General features: G+C 45.1%; 1 protein-coding gene across 1 annotated transcript; it reads right to left on the bottom strand.

Moving 5' to 3' along the window:
- Nucleotides 1–674: 674 nt before the first annotated feature.
- On the bottom strand, nucleotides 675–18,774 carry LOC126987362 (uncharacterized). Its single transcript, XM_050844352.1, has 3 exons — nucleotides 18,542–18,774; nucleotides 1,478–1,637; nucleotides 675–1,180 (listed from the first exon to the last, which is right to left on the bottom strand). The coding sequence occupies exons 1-3, from the start codon at nucleotides 18,685–18,687 to the stop codon at nucleotides 1,061–1,063; spliced, it is 426 nt and encodes a 141-aa protein (XP_050700309.1). The 5' UTR covers nucleotides 18,688–18,774; the 3' UTR covers nucleotides 675–1,060.
- Between the last annotated feature and the right edge of the window lie 3,345 nt (nucleotides 18,775–22,119).

Raw genomic sequence — 22,119 nt, 5'->3', positions numbered from 1 at the left:
GCATCTCTCCACCTTAGTTCTAAAGGGCCTCTAGTTACTGCCAGCATATAAAAACGTGGAGGTCACATGTTCTGCGGCGTATAAGATGCGCTTTGATAAATAGTTGTCAGAACACCAGTAACTTAGATACCTATCTTTCCGCGCTTCACTGGGGAAAATGCCTAACACAGAACTGGTGGAATCAGTCTATAGGTACACTCATTTGGACTCTTCTTTCTCGCATATGTCAAAGAATATGGGATACTCTAGGAACTTCTCTAGAAAAGCATTAAGTTACAACAAATTATACATACCAACACTATCTTTTCTATCCACAAAGAGCAAACTGTTAAAGAATACTAAAGCGGGACTCAGGAGACTCTTCCGTGGCCAAGGCTGGGATAGTTTCTGAAAGATACTCACGGAGATTGACACGACTTTCTGTGAAGCAAATTTTCTCATCATTTGAACAAATCTTTGCTCGAATTCTTCTAGTATATTCCTTTTAACTTTTGAAGTGAGGCAGCATGTTGCAGCCATTTCTTAATAATATTCTGTTGGTTTTGTCCTGTCTCCTATATTGTAATAAAAAAGTACAAGCTGTTGTGTAAGGAGGCTGATGTGAGGAGGCTACAAGAGAGCTCTAGTAACAGGCCGGTGACCTCAAAAGGAGAGAAACAAAGAAATGTATGGAACAGAGTGAAACAATTTATTTTCTTTCATTTTCGTGCAATAACAAAACATCAGTTATCTTTCCTGCTGGGCACCGGAGGCCAGGCAAACTACCAGTGTCACAGGCAGATTTGTTTTAATTAATGGTGACCCAATAATATATCCCTGCTTGGCACATGCTGCTCCCCAGTGCTTTCCCCGACAGCTGTCGCCGATCTGAAGGTCGGGATGATTGATGAACACCTAGACAGCCTGTGGGCGATCTTCAGCCTCTTGGCGAGAATTGAGAACATCAGCTGGTAGCGGCAGGACTTCAACTCGGGACTATGGAATCACCACATCAGTCTTTTGCACTGACTGCTAAGCCATCCTGCCCCCTTGAACAATAGATAGAGTGATGTATGATTTGTCAACATGCGGTGATGATCTCCACGAGGAAGGTAAACAAAGCCAATGCATTGCCAAGGAATAACAGATAGAAGGCGGCATCCAAGTGTGAGAGTCCCAGCACCACCCGCACCGAGCTGTCCTGTAGGCGACGGAGGAGAGTCAGACATTTATGTGATTATAATTTATGATTATAATCAATGCACTTACACCTACAGTAAAGATCACCGATTCCCAACTCTAAATTTGTGTGTGTGTGTGTGTGTGTGTGTGTGTGTGTGTGTGTGTGTGTGTGTGTATCAATTACCAGTTCTCGCCAGCTGACTGAACTGTTTTGAAAACTGTGCCATTAGTTATGTCCACGACTGTGCCTTCTCATGACCATGTGTAAGATCTGTGTGCCTCCCTGAACACAGCGGCTTCGAGCCCCAACTCTAACCTTGGAGTACTCTCTAGAACTGTCGTAGGTGAAGTTCGTTGTTGCTCTTTTCCGTCTGCTGTAGCCCTCCACCACGTGCTGCATCCAGTGCTTCTGCAGCCCGGAGTCCCGCAGGCGGTCGGTCAGCTGCCGGAAGCGATTGTAGAATGGCGCGCCCTTTCTGCCAAAGGTTTGTAAACTGAGCAGAAATAATGGTGACATTGCATTACGTGTAACCTTTATGACGATAATTTTGTATAAAGCGCGTTATGAAACTTCATTTTGAAATTTCAACAGAAAATATTCAATGTGAAGGACGGTGACAGCTGTGTTTTATTGAGGAACAGAAGAGGGATGTTTGGAAGGTTATGCAAAGTTGATGGTTAGCGAAACTGAGTTTGGCACTGTTTAACGAAGATTTACGTAGATGTCTAGATCACACGCATATACTAGATTGTCTTTCCATCTAACAAAACGACACCAAACGGCCACTGAAATGTTGCATTTGTACCTTAGCGAATATCACGGTCCGGTTAAGCTGGGGGGCCCGACCGTGCGGGAGAGCTCCTCGATGAATCCGCATCGAGGAAGCCTGCCGTCAGTGGTGGGTATTAAGCTAAGAGAAAGCTTGCGTTTTAAAGGAGGAAGGGGCCTTAGCCCCATCCCGAAGCCGCACGAGCCTGACAAATTCAGGCCCACGAGCCTCACTTTTGTCTTCTGCAAAACGCTTCTACGCGTTCCCCTTTTATCTGCTTCTGTACACAATAAGGAAACTTTACCCTGGGGTGAATGGCTTCGTCAAGCACAGAAGCACTGCGAACTGCCTGGCTAGTCATGTAGCCTACACGCAGGCGAGAACAGCGGCCTTCATCGACAAAAAAGAAGGTTTTTGACACGGCACAGCCACTCCAATGATCTTGTGAACGCTCTGGCGACACTTCCCTCCCCAGCTGGAGAAAGTTGGAAGGTTTCGTTTAGTTGGCGGAACATCTGAGGTCATATGCTGGAGAGGGACAGAGGGGGAAGGAATTATAGGAGAAGGGAACAGATCCTAGGAGACGGGACACAGTCCCCGATTAATACCTGGTACCCATTCACTGCCGCCCAAATTTTTCCACTCCGCCCGGGAATGCCCAGCTGGAACATAACACTTTGGATATACAGACATCTTCCAAACCACTGGAAGGGACTCCCACCGTCAGCATGCAGGAAATCCTTGATCTCCTTGCATCAAAATGTAGAACATCGGCTTCACGATCTCGCAGTCAAAAGCAAAAGCTATGGGGAAGACACATCACATTCCCTTGGACAAACTCAAACTACAGAGTTAAGACCTAGACTGGGTGGCCACTCACCGTTACCTCGGCGTAATTATGCCCCGTAACGGCAACAGTATTGCTGAGGTGCAACACCTGCAGGTGACCTAATGATGACGAATCAGAGCGACATCATGGATATGCATGTAGGCGTCGGGCGCTCTCCTCCTCTTTTTTCTTTTTTTTTCTTTTTTTTTTTACAACAAAGGAGACAGCTAAAGGGCATAAAAAAAGAAAACAATAATAAAAAAAGCCCGCTACTCGCTGCTCCCAAAAAAGAATCAAAAGAGGTGGCCGAAAGAAAGGTCAATTTCGGGAGGAGAGGTGTCCTGATACCCTCCTTTTGAAAGAGTTCAAGTCGTAGGCAGGAGGAAATACAGAGGAAGGAAGATTATTCCAGAGTTTACCAGCGTGAGGGATGAAAGAGTGAAGGTGCTGGTTAACTCTTGCATAAGGGGTTTGGACAGTATAGGGATGAGCATGAGTAGAAAGTCGTGTGCAGCGGGGCCGCGGGAGGGGGGGAGGCATGCAGTTAACAAGTTCAGAAGAGCAGTCAGCGTGGAAATATCGATAGAAGATAGAAAGAGAGGCAACATCGCGGCAGAATTTAAGAGGTAGAAGACTATCAGTAGGAGGAGGAGAGCTGATGAGACGAAGAGCCTTAGACTCCACTCTGTCCAGAAGAGCTGTGTGAGTGGAGCCTCCCCACACGTGAGATGCATACTCCATACGAGGGCGGACAAGGCCCCTGTATATTGATAGCAACTGCACGGGGGGAGAAGAACTGGCGGAGACGATACAGAACGCCCAACCTCGAGGAAGCTGATTTAGCGAGAGAGGAGATATGAAGTTTCCAGTTGAGATTTTGAGTTAAGGATAGACCGAGGATGTTTAGTGTTGAAGACGGTGACAGCTGAGCGTTGTCGAAGAATAGGGGATAGGTGTTTGGAAGATTGTGTCGAGTTGATAGGTGGAGAAATTGAGTTTTTGAGGCATTGAAGGACACAAGGTTCCTTCTGCCCCAATCGGAAATGATTGTAAGGTCTGAGGTTAAGCGTTCTGCAGCCACCAGTCTGGAGTCGTGCAGAGTGGAGTCGTCGGCGCATGAGTGGACAGGACAGTTTGTTATGGAAAGAAGATCATTGATGAATAACAGGAAGAGAGTGGGTGATAGGACAGAGCCCTGTGGATAGCCACTGTTAATAGGTTTAGGGGAAGAGCAGTGACCGTCTACCACCGCAGAGATAGAACGGCCGGAAAGGAAACTGGAGATAAAGGAACAGAGAGAGGGATAGAATTCGAAAGAGGGCAGTTTAGAAAGCAAAGACTGGCGCCAGACTCTGTCGAAGGCTTTCGATATGTCTAGCGCAACAGAGAAAGTTTCACCGAAACGGCTAAGAGAGGATGACCAAGAGTCAGTTAAGAGTGCAAGAAGATCGCCAGTAGAACGCCCCTTGCGGAATCCATACCGGCGATCAGATAGAAGGTTAGAAGTGGAAAGTTGCTTTTGAATCTTCCGGTTAAGGATTGATTCAAAAGCTTTAGATAGACAGGAAAGTAAAGCTATAGGGCGGTAGTTTGAGGGATTGGAACGGTCACCCTTCTTAGGCACAGGCTGTACAAAGGCATACTTCCAGCAGGAAGGAAAGATAGATGTTGATAGGCAGAGACGAAAGAGTTTGACCAGGCAGGGTGTCAGCACAGAAGCACAGTTTTTAAGGACAATAGGAGGCACTCCATCAGGTCCATAAGCCTTCTGAGAGTTGAGGCCAGAGAGGGCACAGAAAACATCATTTGGAAGAATCTTAATAACAGGCATAAAGGAGTCAGAGAGGGGATGAGTAGGAGGAATATGCCCAGAATCGTCCAGGGTGGAGTTCTTCCAGAAAGTGCGAGCGAAGAGTTCAGCTTTAGAGACAGATGAGACGGCAGTGCTGCCGTCATGGTTAAGGAGAGGAGGGAATGAGGAAGAAGTGAAATTGGAGGAGATATTTTTGGCTAGATGCCAGAAGTCACGGGAAGAATTAGAAGAAGCAAGGTGTTGACATTTTCTATTAATGAAAGAAGTTTTGGTAAGTCGGAGAATAGATTTGGAACGATTCCGGGCTGAAATGTAAAGATCAAAGTTAGCGGGAGTTCGAAGGCTGCGTAAATGGCTAATAGATTACGCGAGCCAAATGATCATCACCGTCTCCACCAGCGACGCCAAAGCCCTGAAATCTATGCACATTGATCCACTGAGGGCTATGTTAGGTGGACGAGGTGCATGGACGAAGACAGACAACTCGCGATCAGAGGCTCGCATGCCATCCCTGGCAAGGGGAGGCGGTGGCTGAGTGATCAGCGTGCTGGTGCGGGGTTCAGGAAGACGCAGGTTCGCGTCCCGCCTGCCGCGGTAAACAAGCTGGCAATTTTTCAGCCATCTCCTAGTGGCCTAAGACTACCCACATGCTATCCTGAAGACCTCTTAACAACCCAGACTCTAGATTTTCTCAAAAAAGAGGATTAAAGATGAGCTCCGGGCGGCAGCATGAGCCAAACAAGATAACGTCACTATAAACACTTGCCTGCGTCATAACGGACTGGGGACGACGACCAGGTCCACCTAGAAAGTCTACCGGCGCCATTGGCGAAACGTAAAAAGAAAAAAAAATTACGGCAACTTTCACAATAAAAAAATCCATACGGGCCGATCATCCAAACCACGTCTTTGCGACTCTCAACCGCTACCAAGAAGGGCAGCGGGGCCAAGGGAAATGAATAAAAACAGCAGCGGGACAACTTCGGACACCTTGGAATCACACTGGAGGACGTGAAGGCTGCCTCCATCACCTATGCGGCACATCGGAGCCCTTCCTGGACGTAGTTGCCACTAACGACAATTGGGTCCTTCACTGAACACTACCTGCCATCTGGTGGCCCTGGTTGAACTACCAAAATTAATATGCATGCGGCGTACGTCCAAATAATTTTTCTTACTAGTTTTTAGGTGAAATCACATTTTTCTCATAGCTACGGTTTAGAAACACTTGACTTACTAGTGGTATTTTAAGAAACGGGGAAATGCAAGAAATAGGAAATTTAAATATTTTTTCCCACATAAACAATCGTTACATGCTCTATATTGTTCCTTTAAAGTTCCATACAGCGAATGTAATATTACATGATGCTAAAATGTATGTATTATGAATTAAATTGGAAATATTAAATAAGTATGATACTTGCTATCGGCAGCGTACGATATGTTGAGCAGCAGTGTAAACAACCTCCCGCGCTCCGATTGGAGGGACAGAGGAATGCATCGTGTTGAGGCAGCGGCGTGCCAGCTGGAGGAATGTTGAGTGGCAAAATTTACAACATTTCCTTCCAAAAGTGCTATAATTTTTTGAGAGCATGACACCATGCCAGACTTGTTTGACTTCTCTTTTCTTGCATGACGGAAAAAGTTAACAAGAGGCCGCACTGATGCAATCCTATTAACTACGGGATGGAGTGTTGTCGGATATATCGATGAATGCTCTTATTTTGCCAACAGTGTTCATTACAACTACATGAATAATGTACAGCACTCAGATTTTTTAGTGTAAACATGATAGTGACCATTACAACTCTGATAACTTGCTACTTTGGTACATGAAAATTTCAATTAAGCCTCGCTGGACCCCAGCACGCCGCAGCGCCTGGCTTTGGCAGAGGCTCTAGCAGGGCCACCAGGTGCCAGGTCAGCTCAGTGAAAGATCTAATTGTCCAGCCACTGTGCAAACAAAAACAGGACAGTGTGACTACCGAGCTCAGACAGCGAGGTCTTCAAACCATTCATAGGGCAAAGACGGACCACAGACGGCCGAGTACACTGGCGGCTCGGCAGACCGATGAGGGGGCAGTTGTGGAGCCGCGTGTGTGCTTTGTGAGGAACACCCCACACTACGGATGTCAGTCACCGACTGACTGACTGAAAAATCCCAGCTGTATGGCAGCCAGGATTCGAACCCGCGTCTCTCTTGGATCTCCCGAACGCGGCGCCGTCACGCTAACCACCCAATCACCGCCTTAAAGCTTTTGAATCAATCCTTAAGCATCTATCCACTTCTGACCTTTCTGATCGCCAGTATGGATTCCGCAAGGGGCATTATACTGGTGATCTTGCTTTCCAAACTGACTCTTGGTCATCCTCCCTTACTGTATCGGTGAAACTTTTGCTGTTGCACTAAACATATCAAAAGCCTTTGATAGGGTATGACACAATTCTTTACTTTTCAAACTTCCCTCCTACGGTTTCTATCCTTCTATCTGTACCCTTATCTCCAGTTTCCTCTGTGACTGATCTATCACTGCTTTAGTAGACGGTCACTGTTCTTCCCCTAAACCAATCGACAGTGGTGTCCCACAGGGCTCTGTCCTATCTCCCACTCTCTTTTTGTTGTTCATTGATGATCTTCTTTCCAAAACGAACTGTCCTGTCCACTCATACGCTGATGAGTCTACACTGCATTACTCAACTTCTTTAGATAGAAGGCCAACCCAAAAGGAACTCTACGACTCCAGGTTGGAGGCTGCAAAACGCTTAACCTCAAATCTTACTATCATTTCCGATTGGGGCAAGAAGAGCCTGGTGTCCTTCAACGCCTCAGAAACTCTATTTTTTTCACTTTTTCACCTAACAACTCGACACAACATTCCAAACACCTATTCCCTATTCTTCGACAACACTCAGCTGTCACCTTCTCCTACACTAAACATCCTCGGTCTATCCTTAACTCAAAATCTCAACTGGAAACTCCATATCTCCTCTCTCACTAAATCAGCTTCCTCGAGGTTGGGCGCTCTGTATCGTTTCTACCAGTTTTTCTCCCCCGCACAGATGCTGTCCGCCCTTGTATGGAGTATGCATCATATGTGTGTGTGTGTAGGGGGGGGGGGGCTCCACTCACACAGCTCTGTTGGGCAGAGTGGAGTCTAAGGCTCTTCGTCTCATTAAGTCCCCTCCTCATACTACAGTCTTCTACCTCTTAAATTCCGCCGCCATGTTGCTTCTCTTTCTGTCTTCTATCGATATTTTAACTTTAACTGCTCTTCTGAACTTGCTAACTGCATGCCTCCCCCCCTCTTGCGGCCCCGTTGCACACGACTTTCTACTCTAGCTCATCCCTATACTGTCCAAAACCTTTATGCAAAAGTTAACCAGCATCTTCACTCTCATCCCTTAAACTGGTAATCTCTGGAACAACCTTCCTTCGTCTGTTTTTCCTCCTCTTTCAAGAGGAGAGTATCAAGACGCCTCTCCATCCGAAAATGACCTCTCTTTTGGCCACTATTTACTTTTGTCTTGTTTCTAAAAGCAGCGTTTAGCGGGCTCTTTTTTTTTCTTTTTTTTTTTTGCTACACTTTTTTTTCTGTTGCTCTTGAGCTGCTTCTTTTCCTGTGAAGAAAAATGTGGCACACATTCTCCTCTCCACTAAACCTCACCTTTTCTTCCTCACCGAAACACAGGTTTCTGAGGCTACTGACAGCAATCTCTACTCTGTTCCCTCCTACTATCTCTATCCTAAATTTCAATCCAAAGCTGGATGTTGCGCCTACGTGCGCAACGACATCACTTGCTCTCGTGCCCACGACCTGGACTCTTCAGAATTTTCCACCATCTGGCTAAGACTTCATTGTCATTCTATTACTAAATACATCTGTGCTGTTTATCTCTCACCTAACTCTACCAACTATGTAAAATTCTTTGAATATTTGATCTCTAAAGTGGAGCACATCTTGACCCTCTCTCCCTTCGCTGAAAATATCCATCTTGGGAGATTTCAATGTTCACCACCAGCTTTGGCTTTCATCCTCTTTCACTGACCCGTGGTGCAGTGGTTAGCACACTCGGCTCACAACCGAGAGAGCCCGGGTTCGATTCCCGGGCGGAGTGGAAAAATTTGGGCGGCTTTTCCGATACCCTACGCCCCTGTCCACCCAGCAGTGAATGGGTACCAGGTATTAATCGGGGGTTGTGTCCTGTCTCCTGGGGTCTGTTCCCTTCTCCAATAATTCCATCTCCTTCTGTCCCTCTCCGGCATATGACCACAGATGCTGCGCCGACTAAACGAAACTTTCCAACTCTCCTTCACTGACCAGCCTGGTGAACAAGCCTATAACTTTACTGTCCTCAATAATCTAGAGCAGTCAGCATCCTACACGTATTCCCAACCGCCTTGAACATACACCCAACATTCTAGACCTCCTCCTAACCTCTAATCATTCAGCTTATTCTATCAAACAGTACTTTTCCTTGGACTCCTCCGATCCAAACCTTATTTCCGTATTCTGTCCTATCGATCCTCTAGCGCTCTGGACACACCGAACAGGTGGTGCTTTTTGGCATTTTGCTTCCGCTTGGTGGGACGACCTGAGGATTTACTTTTCCGATTTCCCGTGGAATGATTACTGCCTCCAGGATAGAGACCCCTCTGTGTGAGCCCAGCGCATTACTGAGGTGATTGTCTCTGGAATGGAGGCACACATTCCACGTACCTTCTTTACCCCTCATGCTAAAAACCTTTGGTTCAATCACGTTTGTTCTCGTGCTATACGTAGATAGAGAGGAGGCTTACAAAAGATACTATAGAGCCTTTGTACTCCTGCTAATCATGATCTTTTTTTTATTTCTGCCCAGAATCGCGCTAGTTCTATTTTCCTACTCTCCCAAAACTCCTTCGTAACTAGAAAGTGCTGCAACCTGGCTATCTCTAATTCTTCCAGGGACTTCTGGCACCTAGTCAGAAACACCTCTAAACAATTTTGCTTCATCTCTCCCTCCTCTCCTTAGTCCTGATGGTAACACCCCCGTCACATCTGTCTCTAAAGTTGATCTCTTCGCTCACTTTCTCCGAAAACTCCACTCTGAACAATCAGGGTATATTCCTCTCACTCATCCCGCCACTGACTTCACTGTGCCTGTTATTAAGAATAAAAAAAAAAAAAAAAAAAAATTATGTCCTCTCTGGCCTCAACACTTTGGAAGCTTATGAACTTGATGGAGCTCCTCCTATTGCCCTTAAAAACTGTGCTTCCGTGCGACACCCTGCTTGGTGAAACTCTTTCGTCTCTTCCTTATAACATCAACCTTTCCTTCCTGCTGGAAGTACCCCTACCTACAGCCTGTGCCTAAGAAGGGTGACCGCTCTAATCCTTCAAACTACTGTCCTATAGCTTTATGTTCTTGTCTTTCTACAGCTTTTGAATCAATCATTAACCGGAAAATTCTTAAATATTTATCCACTTTTGACTTTCTCATTGTCAGTACGGGTTCCGCATGGGGCGGTCTACTGGTGATGTTCTTGCCTTCTTAACTGACTCAGGATTTGGTCATTCTCTCTTAGCCGTTTCGGTGAAACTTTTGCTGTTGCCTCAGCCATCTCGAAAGCTTTTGACAGTCTGACACAAATCTTTGCTCTCTAATTTCCTCTCCTACAGATTGTATTCCTCTCTTTGTACTTTTATCTCCAGTTTACTTTCCGGCCAATCTATCTCTGTTGTGACAGACGGCCAGTTTTTTTCCCGAAACATCAACAGTGTTGTCGCGAAGAGCTGGTCTAACTCCCACTCTCCTTCTGTTATTCATTAAACTCTGAATTACTCAATATCCTCTGACAGAAGACCTTCCCTACAGGAATTGCGAGACTCTAGGCTGGAGGCTGCAGAACTTCTGACCTAACCATCGCTTCCGATTGGGGCAAAAGGAACTTAATGTCCTTCATTACCTTAAAAACTCGATTTCTCCACTTCCCAACCATATATAATCTTCCAAACATCTATCCTCTATTCTTCGATAACACTCAGCTGTCACCTTCTTCTACACTAGACATTCTTGGTCTATCCTTTCATAAAAATCTAAATTTGAAGTCTCATATCCCCTCTGTTGCTAAATTAGCTTCTTCGAGGTCTGGCGTGATATATCGTCTCCATCAGTGTTTCTCCCGCTCACAGATGCTGTCCATATACAGGGGCCTTGTCCGCCTTCGTATAGAGTAGGCATCTCATGTTTGGGACTCCACACGCACAGCCCTTTTGGACAGTAGAAGGCTCTTCGTCTCATCACCTCCCCTCCTCTTACTGACAGCCTTCTGCTTGTTGAATTGCAGTGTTGCATCTATTTGTCTCATATTGATATTTTCATGCTGATTGCTCTTCTAAAATTGCTGATTGTATGTCCTCCCCCCTCCCACAGCCCCGCTGCACACGACTTCCTACTCTAGCTCATCCCTATACTGTCCAAGTCCCTTACGCAAGAGTTAACCAGCATTTTCATTCTTTCATCTCTTTCACTGGTAAACGCTGGAACAGGCTTTCTTCGACTATAGTTCCTCTTTCCTATGACTTGACCTCTTTCAAGGGAGGAGTACCAAGACACCTCTCCACCCGAAAATGACCTCTCTTTTGGCCACTTTACTCTTCTTCCTTTTATAGGAGCAATGATTACCGGTCTTCTTTGTGTTTATTTGTTTTTGATCTTTTACTGTAAAAAATGCATTTCTGGCTTTATCAAAGAAGCTACACAAATAAGATGATCGCTTAACGCAAGTATTTTCCGCAGTATTGCTGCCATAAGGAAGTCCTGTCGATTTTCCTTGTTTTCACGGATTTTTGTCAACCAATAAGCTCCAAGGCAGATGATACCGACGTCGTGACCCTCTTTGCGGGTTGAGTTTCATCGGGATGCTCAGGGAACAGACTACAGTTACAGGCCTACTAACCGCTCTTTTCGTCTTAAAAAAAACTGAGCAAGAATTTAACTTTCAGTCACTCGTGCTTAAGCTCTAGTGGGGACTTCAGTTTCTTCTGCCCCTGCCTGAACTAATTACAAGATCAAAGTTTATGAGTTCCGTAGCTTCCAGCCTTTACTTCTGCAATTCTTCCCGTGTAGATCTTATTTTAAAATATATGGGATAATGCAGAGTATAAATAGCAAAAGACAGGAGAGAAAAGTTTATTTCGTTAAAAAGAGCAATTATTAGAAAGACAAGACGCCTCTTGCAGAGTCTGTATCAACGATCTGAAAGACTGAGCGTGGTAGACATTTGGGAAATTTGCTGTAAAGGATCGCTTCAAAAGCTTCACAAAAACAGGAAAGCAAAAAAAATAGGATGGCAATTGAAAGGGTAAGAACGACCACCTTCCATAGGTACAGGATGTATTCAGGCGTTCATTACGCACGAAGGAAAGTAGAATGTTCAAAGATATGCAAAGGAGTTTGACCATTCGGGGTGCCGGCAAGAAAGTTTTTATTTTTTAGAATAGAATGAATTCAGTGGAGGCAATACGCCTGCTGTAAATCTAAACTGGAAAGATTACAGTAAATATCATTATTGCTAACTATAAAAAAGGCACAGTAAAGCCACGTGAGGAAGGGAGGAGGGGGAGTGTGGGAGCAACAGGCCGCGCATCGTCCAAAGTGGAGACTTTAAAGCAAGTCTGATGTAAGACCTCATGTGAGCATGAAGATGCGAGTTAGCAAAATTTACCTTTTCTATTGATGAAGAGTTTTTGGCGAGTGGGAAACAACATCTGACTGAACTGCGGACAGAAATATAAAGAGAATGATGGTCAGGAGATTAAAGGCTAATATGTTACTGCCTTTCTGTCTTTGATGGCACGAGAACAAACGTGACTGAGCCAAGACTGTTCATCATGGGGAGCAGAGAAAGCACGGGGAATGTCTCCATCTAGGAGACAATCGCCGTAGAGGGGTCTCTGACCTGACACAGAGGAGTCTGACCTGGAACCGGTAATCATTCCAGAGGGAATTGGAAAAGTTCATCTTCAGACCATTTCACCGAGCTGAATCATTATGCCAGAACCACCGCTTCCTCGGTGGGTCCAGAGGTCATACAGGAACGATACGACAGAATACGGTGATATTTTGTTGTCGTAGTCGTAGGAGCCCAATGGAGTTTTTATCCAATTAAGTAAAGCGTGAATTTACCTTGTTTTTGTAGTTATCCAGTTTCACTGCTGAGGGCTTTAGCAATACTTGTATGTATTGCCCTGCCGCCAAGCCTACATTTGTCCATCCTCCCTTGTGATTTGTGAGCACTACACTACAGTCACTCCTTTCATCCCAAGCGTCAATCGCTTCTTCCATTACAAGCGCCAATGCTTCGGTGCGGAGTGCTGTATTTCTTGACATTGCTAGACTTCCTCTGTCTGTCCTTGTGTACTATTAGGCTTTGCTGTCCTCCTTTACTCAGAAGAGTAAGGTTTCTTCCGTCTGCCTCTTCCTAATTATTTATCAGCTACATAACATTATCAAGTTTCGTTTATATTCCTCCTCCTGTGATGACGGTAGATTCATTTACTATAATCATTCCTCACACGTTAGGCCCGCCGATCCTGGAGTCATTCTTATCTCCGATCTTTGTACTCATTTCTTGTTTAATTAATTATGGATTGCATGATGCTTGTGCCCTAAGTGGTGTCATGTGAAGTGTGCTCCTCTGACAAGGGTCATGCAGGATAATATACCCAAAATAAACTGGGTGTGTTCGCCATGCTTACACAAGGCATCTTTAGCGGCCAATATTGTGGAAAAAATGGATGAATTTAAGCAAGAATTATATAAGGAAATATTAGTTGTGAAAGATGAAGTTGAAACTCGGGCACTCAGTGTGAAAGAGAAGTTGGGTGAGGCGGCAGATGTGCTTTGCGCAGGCAAGACAGAGTCGGCTGGCGCCAGCTGGGCTGATGTAGCAAGGAGGAGGAGGAAGAAGCATCTCTTTGTTGTCAAGGCCTCTGATCAAGATAAAAAGACCACAGAGATGAAAAATGAAGTTTCCCAGGCACCGAACTCTACTAAATATGCTAAATTCTTTGACTACTTGAACTCTAAAGTGGAGCACATCTTGACTCACTCTCCCTTCGCTAAAATCTCCATCTTGAGAGATTTCAATGTTCACCACCAGCTTTGGCTTTCATCCTCCTTCACTGACCAGCCTGGTGAACAAGCCTACAACTTTTCTCTCCTCAACGATCTAGAGCAGTTGGTTCAGCACCCTACACGTATTCCCGACCGTCTTGGAGACAGGCCCAGCATACTAGACCTCTTCCTTACCTCTAACCCTTCTGCTTACTCTGTCGAACTGTTCTCTCCGTTGGGCTCCTCCGATCACAACCTTATTTCTGTATCCTGTCCTATCGCTTCTGTACACCCTCTGGACCCACCGAAAAGGCGATGCTTCTGGCATTTTGCTTCAGCTCGGTGGGACGACCTGAAGATGTACTTTTCCGATTTCCCGTAGAATGATTACTGCTTCCAGGAGAGAGACCCCCTGTGTGTGCCCAGCGCATCACAGAGGTGAGTGTCTCTGGAATGGAGGCATACATTCCCTGTTCTTTCTCTACTCCTCATGATAAAAAGCCTTGGTTTAATTATGCTGGTCCTCGTGCTATTAAAGATTGAGAGGCAGCTCACAAAAGGTACCAGCGCCTTCGCATTCCTGCTAACCATGATCTTTATATTTCTGCCCGGAACCGTGCCTAATCTATTCTTCAACTTACTAAAAGCTCTTTCATAAATAAAAAATGTCAAAACCTTGCTTTTTCAAATTCTTCCCGTGACTTCTGGCACCTAGCCAAAACTATCTCTTCAAATTTCACTTCTTCCTCTTTCCCTCCTCTCCTTAACCCTGACGGGAGTACTGCCGTCTCATCTATCAATAAGGCTGAACTCTTTGCTCATACTTTCTGTAAGAACTCCACCCTGGACGATTCTGGGCATATTTCTCCTACTCATCCCCCCTCTGACTTCTTTATGCCAGTTAAGATTCTTCATAATGATGTTTTCTATGACCTCTCTGGCCTCAACTCTCAGAAGGCTTACGGACCTGATGGAGTGCCTCCTATTGTCCTTAAAAACTATGCTTACGTGCTGACATCCTGCCTGGTCAAACTCTTTCGTCTCTGCCTGTCAACATCTACCTTTCCTTCCTGCTGGAAGTACGCCTTCGTACAGCCTGTGCCTAAGAAGGGTGACCGTTCCAATCCCTCAAACTACCGCCCTATAGCTTTACTTTCCTGTCTATCTAAAGCTTTTGAATCAATCCTTAACCGGAAGATTCAAATGCACCTTTCCACTTCTAACCTTCTATCTGATCGCCAGTATGGGTTCCGCAAGGGGCGCTCTACTGGCGATCTTCTTGCTCTCTTAATTGACTCTTGATCATCCTCTCTTAGCCGTTTCGGTGAAACTTTCTCTGTTGCGCTAGACATATCGAAAGCCTTCGATAGAGTCTGGCACAAGTCTATGCTTTCTAAACTGCCCTCTTTCGGATTCTATCCCTCTCTCTGTTCCTTCATCTCCAGTTTCCTTTCCGGTCGTTCTATCTCTACTGTGGTAGACGGTCACTGTTCTTCCTCTAAACCTATCAACAGTGGCGTTCCACAGGGCTCTGTCCTATCACCCACTTTCTTTCTGTTATTCATCAATGATCTGCTTTCCATAACAAACTGTCCTGTCCACTCATACGCCGACGATTCCACTCTGCATTATTCAACTTCTTTCAATAGAAGACCATCACAACAGGAAGTACACTACTCCAGACTGGAGGCTGCAGAACGCTTAACCTCAGACCTTGCAATAATTTCCGATTGGGTAGAAGTAACCTTGTGAACCTGAAAAACTCAATTTCTCCACCTATCAACTCGACACAATCTTCCAAACACCTATCCCCTATTCTTCGACAACATTCAGCTGTAACCTTCTGCAACACTAAATGTCCTCGGTCTATCCTTAACTCAAAATCTTAACCGAAAACTTCACATCTCCTCTCTCACTAAATCAGCTTCCTCGAGGTTGGGCGTTCTGTCTCGTCTCCGCCAGTTCTTCTCCCCTGCTCAGTTGCTATCCATATACAGGGGCCTTGTCCGCCCTCGTATGGAGTATGCATCTCACGTGTGGGGGGGCTCCACTCACACAGCTCTATTGGACAGAATGGAGCCTAAGGCTCTTCGTCTCATCAGCTTTCCTCCTCTTACTGATAGTCTTCTACCTCTTAAATTCCGCCGCATTGTTGCTTCTCTTTATATTTTCTGTCGCTATTTTCACGCTGACTGCTCTTCTGAACTTGCTAACTGCATGCCTCCCCCCTCCCGCGGCCTCGCCTCACACGGCTTTCTAATCAAGCTCATCCATATACTTTCCAAACCCCTTATTCAACAGTTAACCAACATCTTCACTCTTTCATCCCTCACCTCTTTCAAGAGGAGGTATCAGGACACCTCTCCTCCCGAAATTGACCTCTCTTTTTGGCCACTCCTCTGTACTCTATTCAGGAGCAGGAAGTAGAGTTTTTTTTTTCTTTCAACACGTATTTTTTTTTTTTTTTGACGCAATTGAACTCTCTTTTTCTGTAAAAAAAAAAAAAAATACAAGGGATTCAGATTACTGATTCAAGATTCACGAATGGAGGTAACATTGTTAAGAACTTTGATGATGAGAACATAAGGAATGAAGCAGCTCAGAAACAAGAAAATGTAGAGCAAGTTAGCACAAAAAGTGTGGGAAAATTAAGGCCAAAAATCATGCTCTGCAATGTGCATAAGGAGGAGCCCAGGAATAAGATAATTGAGACATTGTTAAACAAGAATGAGTTCTGTTAGGGCGAGGGTGTTTTTAACCACTCGTCAGGTTAGTCTCGTGGTTCGCTGACTCCCCAATCACGCCACGAAGAGGTGGTGCGAGGACTCTCGAGAGTTGTCGATTGTTAGGCGGCCAAAACCTCCCAATCCGAGACTCCCAATACTATACCCGAGAGGTATAGTCACGCAAAGGAATAAGCGAAAACGCTAAAATAGACAATTACTTTAATATAAATAACTAAATCACTCGGATATAAATCACGCCAAGGAACAAAAGTAAAATAACAAAAGGAGCCTGTCTCGGTACGAGAGACGGTACCGAAGGCAAGGGGGTTCCCTCTCCACTTACAACGTTAAAGCCTATTGCACCCAATAACAATGCCACAACTTAAGACAACAGGGCTGATACGTCTGCAACAATACAACAAGAAATACCCTACACCGCAGCAGACTACCGGTGTTAGCAAAACAAAACACGTTGAAATAGTTATAGCCCGACAATAGTTACAATGCAGCAACGTAAGTTAACACCACCAAAAAGACACAACACAAACAAACCCTAAATGTAACTCCAGTGCCCAGCAGTCACACACACCAAGTTATAAGTCACGGTACTCCCGCATGACACTGTGAAAACGAACACTAAAGCACAAAACAGCAAGCGAAGCAAATACTACACTCGCAATTAGTATTTAGACTTAAACACAAGTCTCAGTGTCCAATACCGGCTCGACGTTACATTCACGTTACCTAAGCGCTACTAAACGGAGCCTAAGCGCTGATCGGACAAGCCGAGAAGCACTGAATGCCACAGACTGATATACAGTCGGACAGTCACGAGGCACTAAGCGTGCCCCGGAGTCAGTTCAGTCCACAGGCTCGCTTACAAGCAAGTTACCAGCGATGTGTTCGCTACGGCGGTTCCTGAAGAGACTGCCTTAAACTGCTGAGGCAAGGCAGGGGGTATAGGAGGTTCGGGGGTCCGATTGTTTAGTCAACTGAAATGAAACCTTCTACTGGGCGCTGAACGAACATTTGAAACATACGAGAAACAGTGAAGCAAGGAGCCAACGAGGGAGGGGAGGAGTTATAGCCTCTCACAGGTACTCACCTCGTTACCTAACATGCCTTTCAACAACTTATCCCTAACAGTTCCTACGGTCGATTCCAGGAGTTGAGGGGAAAATTGAGAAGATTTTCAATAAGCTGCTGCTGGTGGCAAAATGCACTATATTTTGAAAGGTGACTCAGTTGTTAGAGAGCATCATGACAAGATAAAACTAGAATGGGGAGTGTATACTGTGAGAGATAGATACCATTCAATCATATGTTATTAGTGTCAAAGATACGGCCATCTTGAGGCCAACTGCACTGCCAAGAACAATGGAGAAGCCCCAAAATGTTTCAAATGTGCTGGTGATCATAAATCCAAGGAGTGCTCCATCGCTGAGAAGAAATATACAAGTTGTGTGAGGTACAAAAAGCCTGAACTCAACCACTCAGCGAATGACCATGCAGTGTTGTGTAGTTTTACGGACTGTAATTGAGAGAATTTGTAACATAACCGATCATGGTTATTAATTGGTGTTTGAAACTCGAAGATATATTGTGTTAAATGTTCAGTGAGTTGTAAATAATCGTTGGACATTAGATTGTGGTATTATAAAGAAAATATCAGATAAATGGAAAATGAATTAGTGAATATTTGTGACACTGTAAAATAGGCTATCCATGAACGCAATTAAGAGTCACTCACTACAACGTTGTGAATAAATGCATATCGAGGATTATTATTGAGGCTAACATCATAATTGTTGACGGCCCAGCGTTGTGCTCGCTAGCAGTGGAGCGGAGCCTGAAACATCAACGGTACCTCATCAACGGTACCTCATCAACGGTACCGGTAAATGGAAAAAGGCAGCGCAATCCAACCATCCAGCTCTTTCCTGTACAGCATTTATCACTCTTGTATAAAAACTCAACGAGTTCGTAAGACATGACCTCCCATTCCAAAAGGCAAATTGTTTCTCATATATTGTCTCCTTTCCCTCTAAATATTTAGTCCATCTCTCTCTTTTGCTGCATGTGTGGAGGGCGGCGCATGTGTGTGTCAAGTCAGGTGTACCTCAGCAGCAGACAGAGACCTTACCTCAGCCCCCACCCGTAGGCAGCCATGATGCTGATGCTGTTCCTGCTCAGTTGGAAAGGCGAGCGGCCGCGTGAATCCGTGAAGTTAGAGTTGATGTGAAGGGTGACATAGCTCTCATAGTTGATCATGGAAAAGCGTCCCTTCATGACCCGCCTGAGGGCTTCTTCAGGGGACAGTATCTGTAAGGAAGGGATGTGCCTTAGCTTCAGGGTTTTAGTCGGATTCTGTTGGTTTGTAACCCTCACCTATACACGAGAAAATATGGTGACCAAAAGAGGCTTCCGCGGTACAGTGGATAGCGTCCGTAACTACGAATCTGCGGATTTGTGTTCGAATCCCTGCCCAGACAGACGGCATTTAGCCCACCCAGCTGTTCATCCTTCCCCTCGGGCTGGCCGATAAATGGGTACCTGGGGAAACCTGACGAAGGTAAACTGTGGTAAACCGGATGTTACACTGCATGGCCCTGTGTCGAGTAAACGGGTTCTCACCCACCGCAAGTGCAAAGGGCCAGAGGGCCAGCGTGACGGAAATGAGCACCGCCGTCACGCGCAGCTATGGCGTATCCTCCCAGCGCACCCTTACAAGGTGCCAATCAGCCAACACATGACAGCCCCCGAGGAGGAGGTATTCAGCAACTCCCTCGCCCCATATACAAATCTGCCTGCCTTCCGTGTAAAGCTTCCAGTATCACTTACAAACACTGCTGCATAGCTGCTGAATTTGTTTCCCTTACCCGCTATCTATGCTGATGAAACAGTTTTTGCCTATGGCCTTCTGAATCTCAATTTATTAAATTTCCCTGTACAAACTCCTTGGTGTGTTGGACAGGCTTCCATGCTGGAATGATCTGGCAGGCCCATAATGGACATTGTGTGTGTGTGTGTGTGTGTGTGTGTGTGTGTGTGTGTAGTGGGGGGGGAACGTATCCACTTCTGGTGCCTGTCATTTTCGTTTGTTAATATTTTTACGTCTCCATTTTTGTTGGCGTCATTGATATTAATGGTTGGACAAAGTCAGAAACGTGTGTTGGCCATGCAAAAGGGTTTCAACTGCATAATAATCTATGAAATTGTGAAAATCCTAGGCTGAAGCCTTCTTGTCTTGAAGCATACACTCGAGCACACACACAAAAACGCATTATAAAGGTTCCTGGAGGCTTTGTAGGGATTACTCAGACTGCCAGTGTTAGGAAAGTTTTTTTTATCGACAGCCTCGGAGCCAAATAGGCTTGGAGAGCACATCAGATGGTCGGTTCACCAACGGTTACACGAAATGAGAATATGACCTGCCCATGGCCTTCTATAAAAGGCAAGAAGAGAATGTCCTTCGGCTTACTGATGTGATCATCTCATCTTTGAATTTCATGACATGATGATGACGAAGGCCTGCCCAATGTCATCACAAAGGTTGCGATGACACCCTACATTCAAAAAGATGTTTGTAGCCAAATGAAACTGGCCAGCATTAGCATGTTGCTTCTGTGGAAGAGCGAATTAATTAAAATAGTCAGTGTCTTGCAGGGATGAACAAAAGAACATTGGGAGACTGCAAGAGGCCGAGTGGCCTACACAAGGCAGCTCCAGAATCCCCCCCACTACTCACGATGGGTGAGATGTAGTTTCAGGGGTTACAGGTAGAGGCTTGATCCTCGTTTACCTTTGGTACGGGCGTACACTCCAGTACCCTGTTACCTTACTGTACCCACACCTCACTCATCAGAGTCATCTTCTCTAATGAATCCCTTGATGGCCTTTCTGAATTTTGCTTCGACTCTCACTCGACCGACTTAGTCGCCGCACTACACTGCCACCTGTCGTCCTCGTCCATGTAGCTATCCAGTCTACTCTTAAAACAAGCTATCGTCCCTGCACCCACTATGTGATTGCTGAGTCTATTCCATTCCCCCACCACCCTATTACTAAACCAATGCCTGACTATTTCCCTCCTAAATCTATACTTTTTCTAATTTTAATCCATTACTGCGTGTTCTATCCTGCTGGCTAATTCTCAGAACTTTACTTATATCGCCTTTGTTGTAACCCTTGACACATTTGAATACTTCTATCAGATCTCCCCGCACTCTTCGTCTTTCTAGCGAATGTAAGTTGAGATGTTTCAGCCTATCTTGATATGGGAGGTTCCTCAGTCTCTGAATCATCTTGGTCATCCTCCTCTGAACTGATTCTAACAAGTTGATGTCCATTCTGTAGTGTGGGCACCAAAACTGGACAGCATAATCTAAGTGTGGCCTAACTAACGCTAAATAGAGTCTGAAGATGACCTCTGCACTTTTGTTGGTTACCGTCCTGTTAATAAAGCCTAATACCCTGTTAGCCCTATTCCTCTCACTAATACATTGCTTCCTTAGTGTTAGGTCAGAGTTCACTAACACTCCCAAATCTCTTTCACATTCTGATCTGCCTATCGCTGTGGAGTCTAAACTATGCCCGTGTAATGGGTTGCGTGTTCCTGCACTTAGTACGCTACACTTGGTGATGTTAAAATTCATCTGCCATTTCTCTGACCAAGCTGACAGTTTGTTGAGATCCTCCTGCAGTGCTCAAGCATCCTCCCCTGTCCTAATAGTGCGTCCTATTTTGGTGTCATCCGCAAATTTACCCATGTCACTAGTTATCCCATTGTCTATGTCAGTGATATAGATAATTAATGAATAAAAGCGGGCCTTAAACTGAACCTTGAGGAACCCCACTGGTAACATTACCCCATTCGGATTTTTTACTGTTAATGGTAACCCTCTGTTTCCTGTCGGTAATCCACGCCCTAATCCAATCATAAACCTTCCCTCATATTCCATGAGCCCTGACTTTATTTAACAGTCTCTGGTGAGGTACCTTATCGAAGGCCTTACTAAAATCAAGATAAACTACATCGTAACTCTCATGATTGTCAGCTGCCTCGTATACTCTATTGCAAAAGGATAAAAGATTAGTGAGGCACGACTTTCCTTTAATAAACCCATGCTGTGAGTCGTGAATTAAATTATGTCTGTCAATATGGTCTCTAATACTATCTGCTATTATTGACTCAAGCATTTTACCTATGACTGACGTCAAACTGATCGGCCTATAGTTTTGCATAGAAGATTTGTCTCCCTTCTTAAATATTGGAATAACGTGTGCCTGCCTCCACGAAACAGGCACCACCCCTGTGTCTAGCGACTTCCTAAAAGCTTCTGTTAGCTGCCCACTGATTTCAGATTTACATTCTTTTAATGGCCTGGGAAAAATTTCATCTGGCCCTGGCGCTTTAGTAACTTTGAGTCTGTCTATCTGTCTAATCACGACCTCCCTACTTACGTTGATGTCGGTTAATTCTTCTACCTCTTCTCCCCTGTAGATCTGTTCTCCCTGAGGTATATCGTCTAATCTTTCTTTGGTGAATACAGTTAAGAAATATCTGTTTAATGCCTCACTCATTTCCTCATCTGTATCTAACAGTGAGTCTCCCGACTTAAGCGGTCCTCTCTTATCCCTAACCTTGGTCTTCTAAAGTTGAAAGAAACCCTTTGGATTGGTCTTTGCTTCCCTGGCAATTCAAAGGGTTTTCTTTTGATT

This window comes from Eriocheir sinensis, chromosome 64 (assembly GCF_024679095.1).
Source record: "Eriocheir sinensis breed Jianghai 21 chromosome 64, ASM2467909v1, whole genome shotgun sequence".
Classification (NCBI taxonomy): Eukaryota; Metazoa; Arthropoda; class Malacostraca; order Decapoda; family Varunidae; genus Eriocheir; species Eriocheir sinensis.
This window is presented reverse-complemented; position numbering and strand designations above follow the sequence as displayed.

Coding starts and splice junctions, on each gene's coding strand:
- LOC126987362 (XM_050844352.1), bottom strand. CDS start 18,687: ATGAAGGGACGCTTTTCCATGATCAACTATGAGAGCTATGTCACCCTT. Junction 1,638..18,541: donor GCCTACGGGTGGGGGCTGAG/GTAAGGTCTCTG, acceptor AACCTTTGGCAG/AAAGGGCGCGCCATTCTACA. Junction 1,181..1,477: donor GTTCTAGAGAGTACTCCAAG/GTTAGAGTTGGG, acceptor CGTCGCCTACAG/GACAGCTCGGTGCGGGTGGT.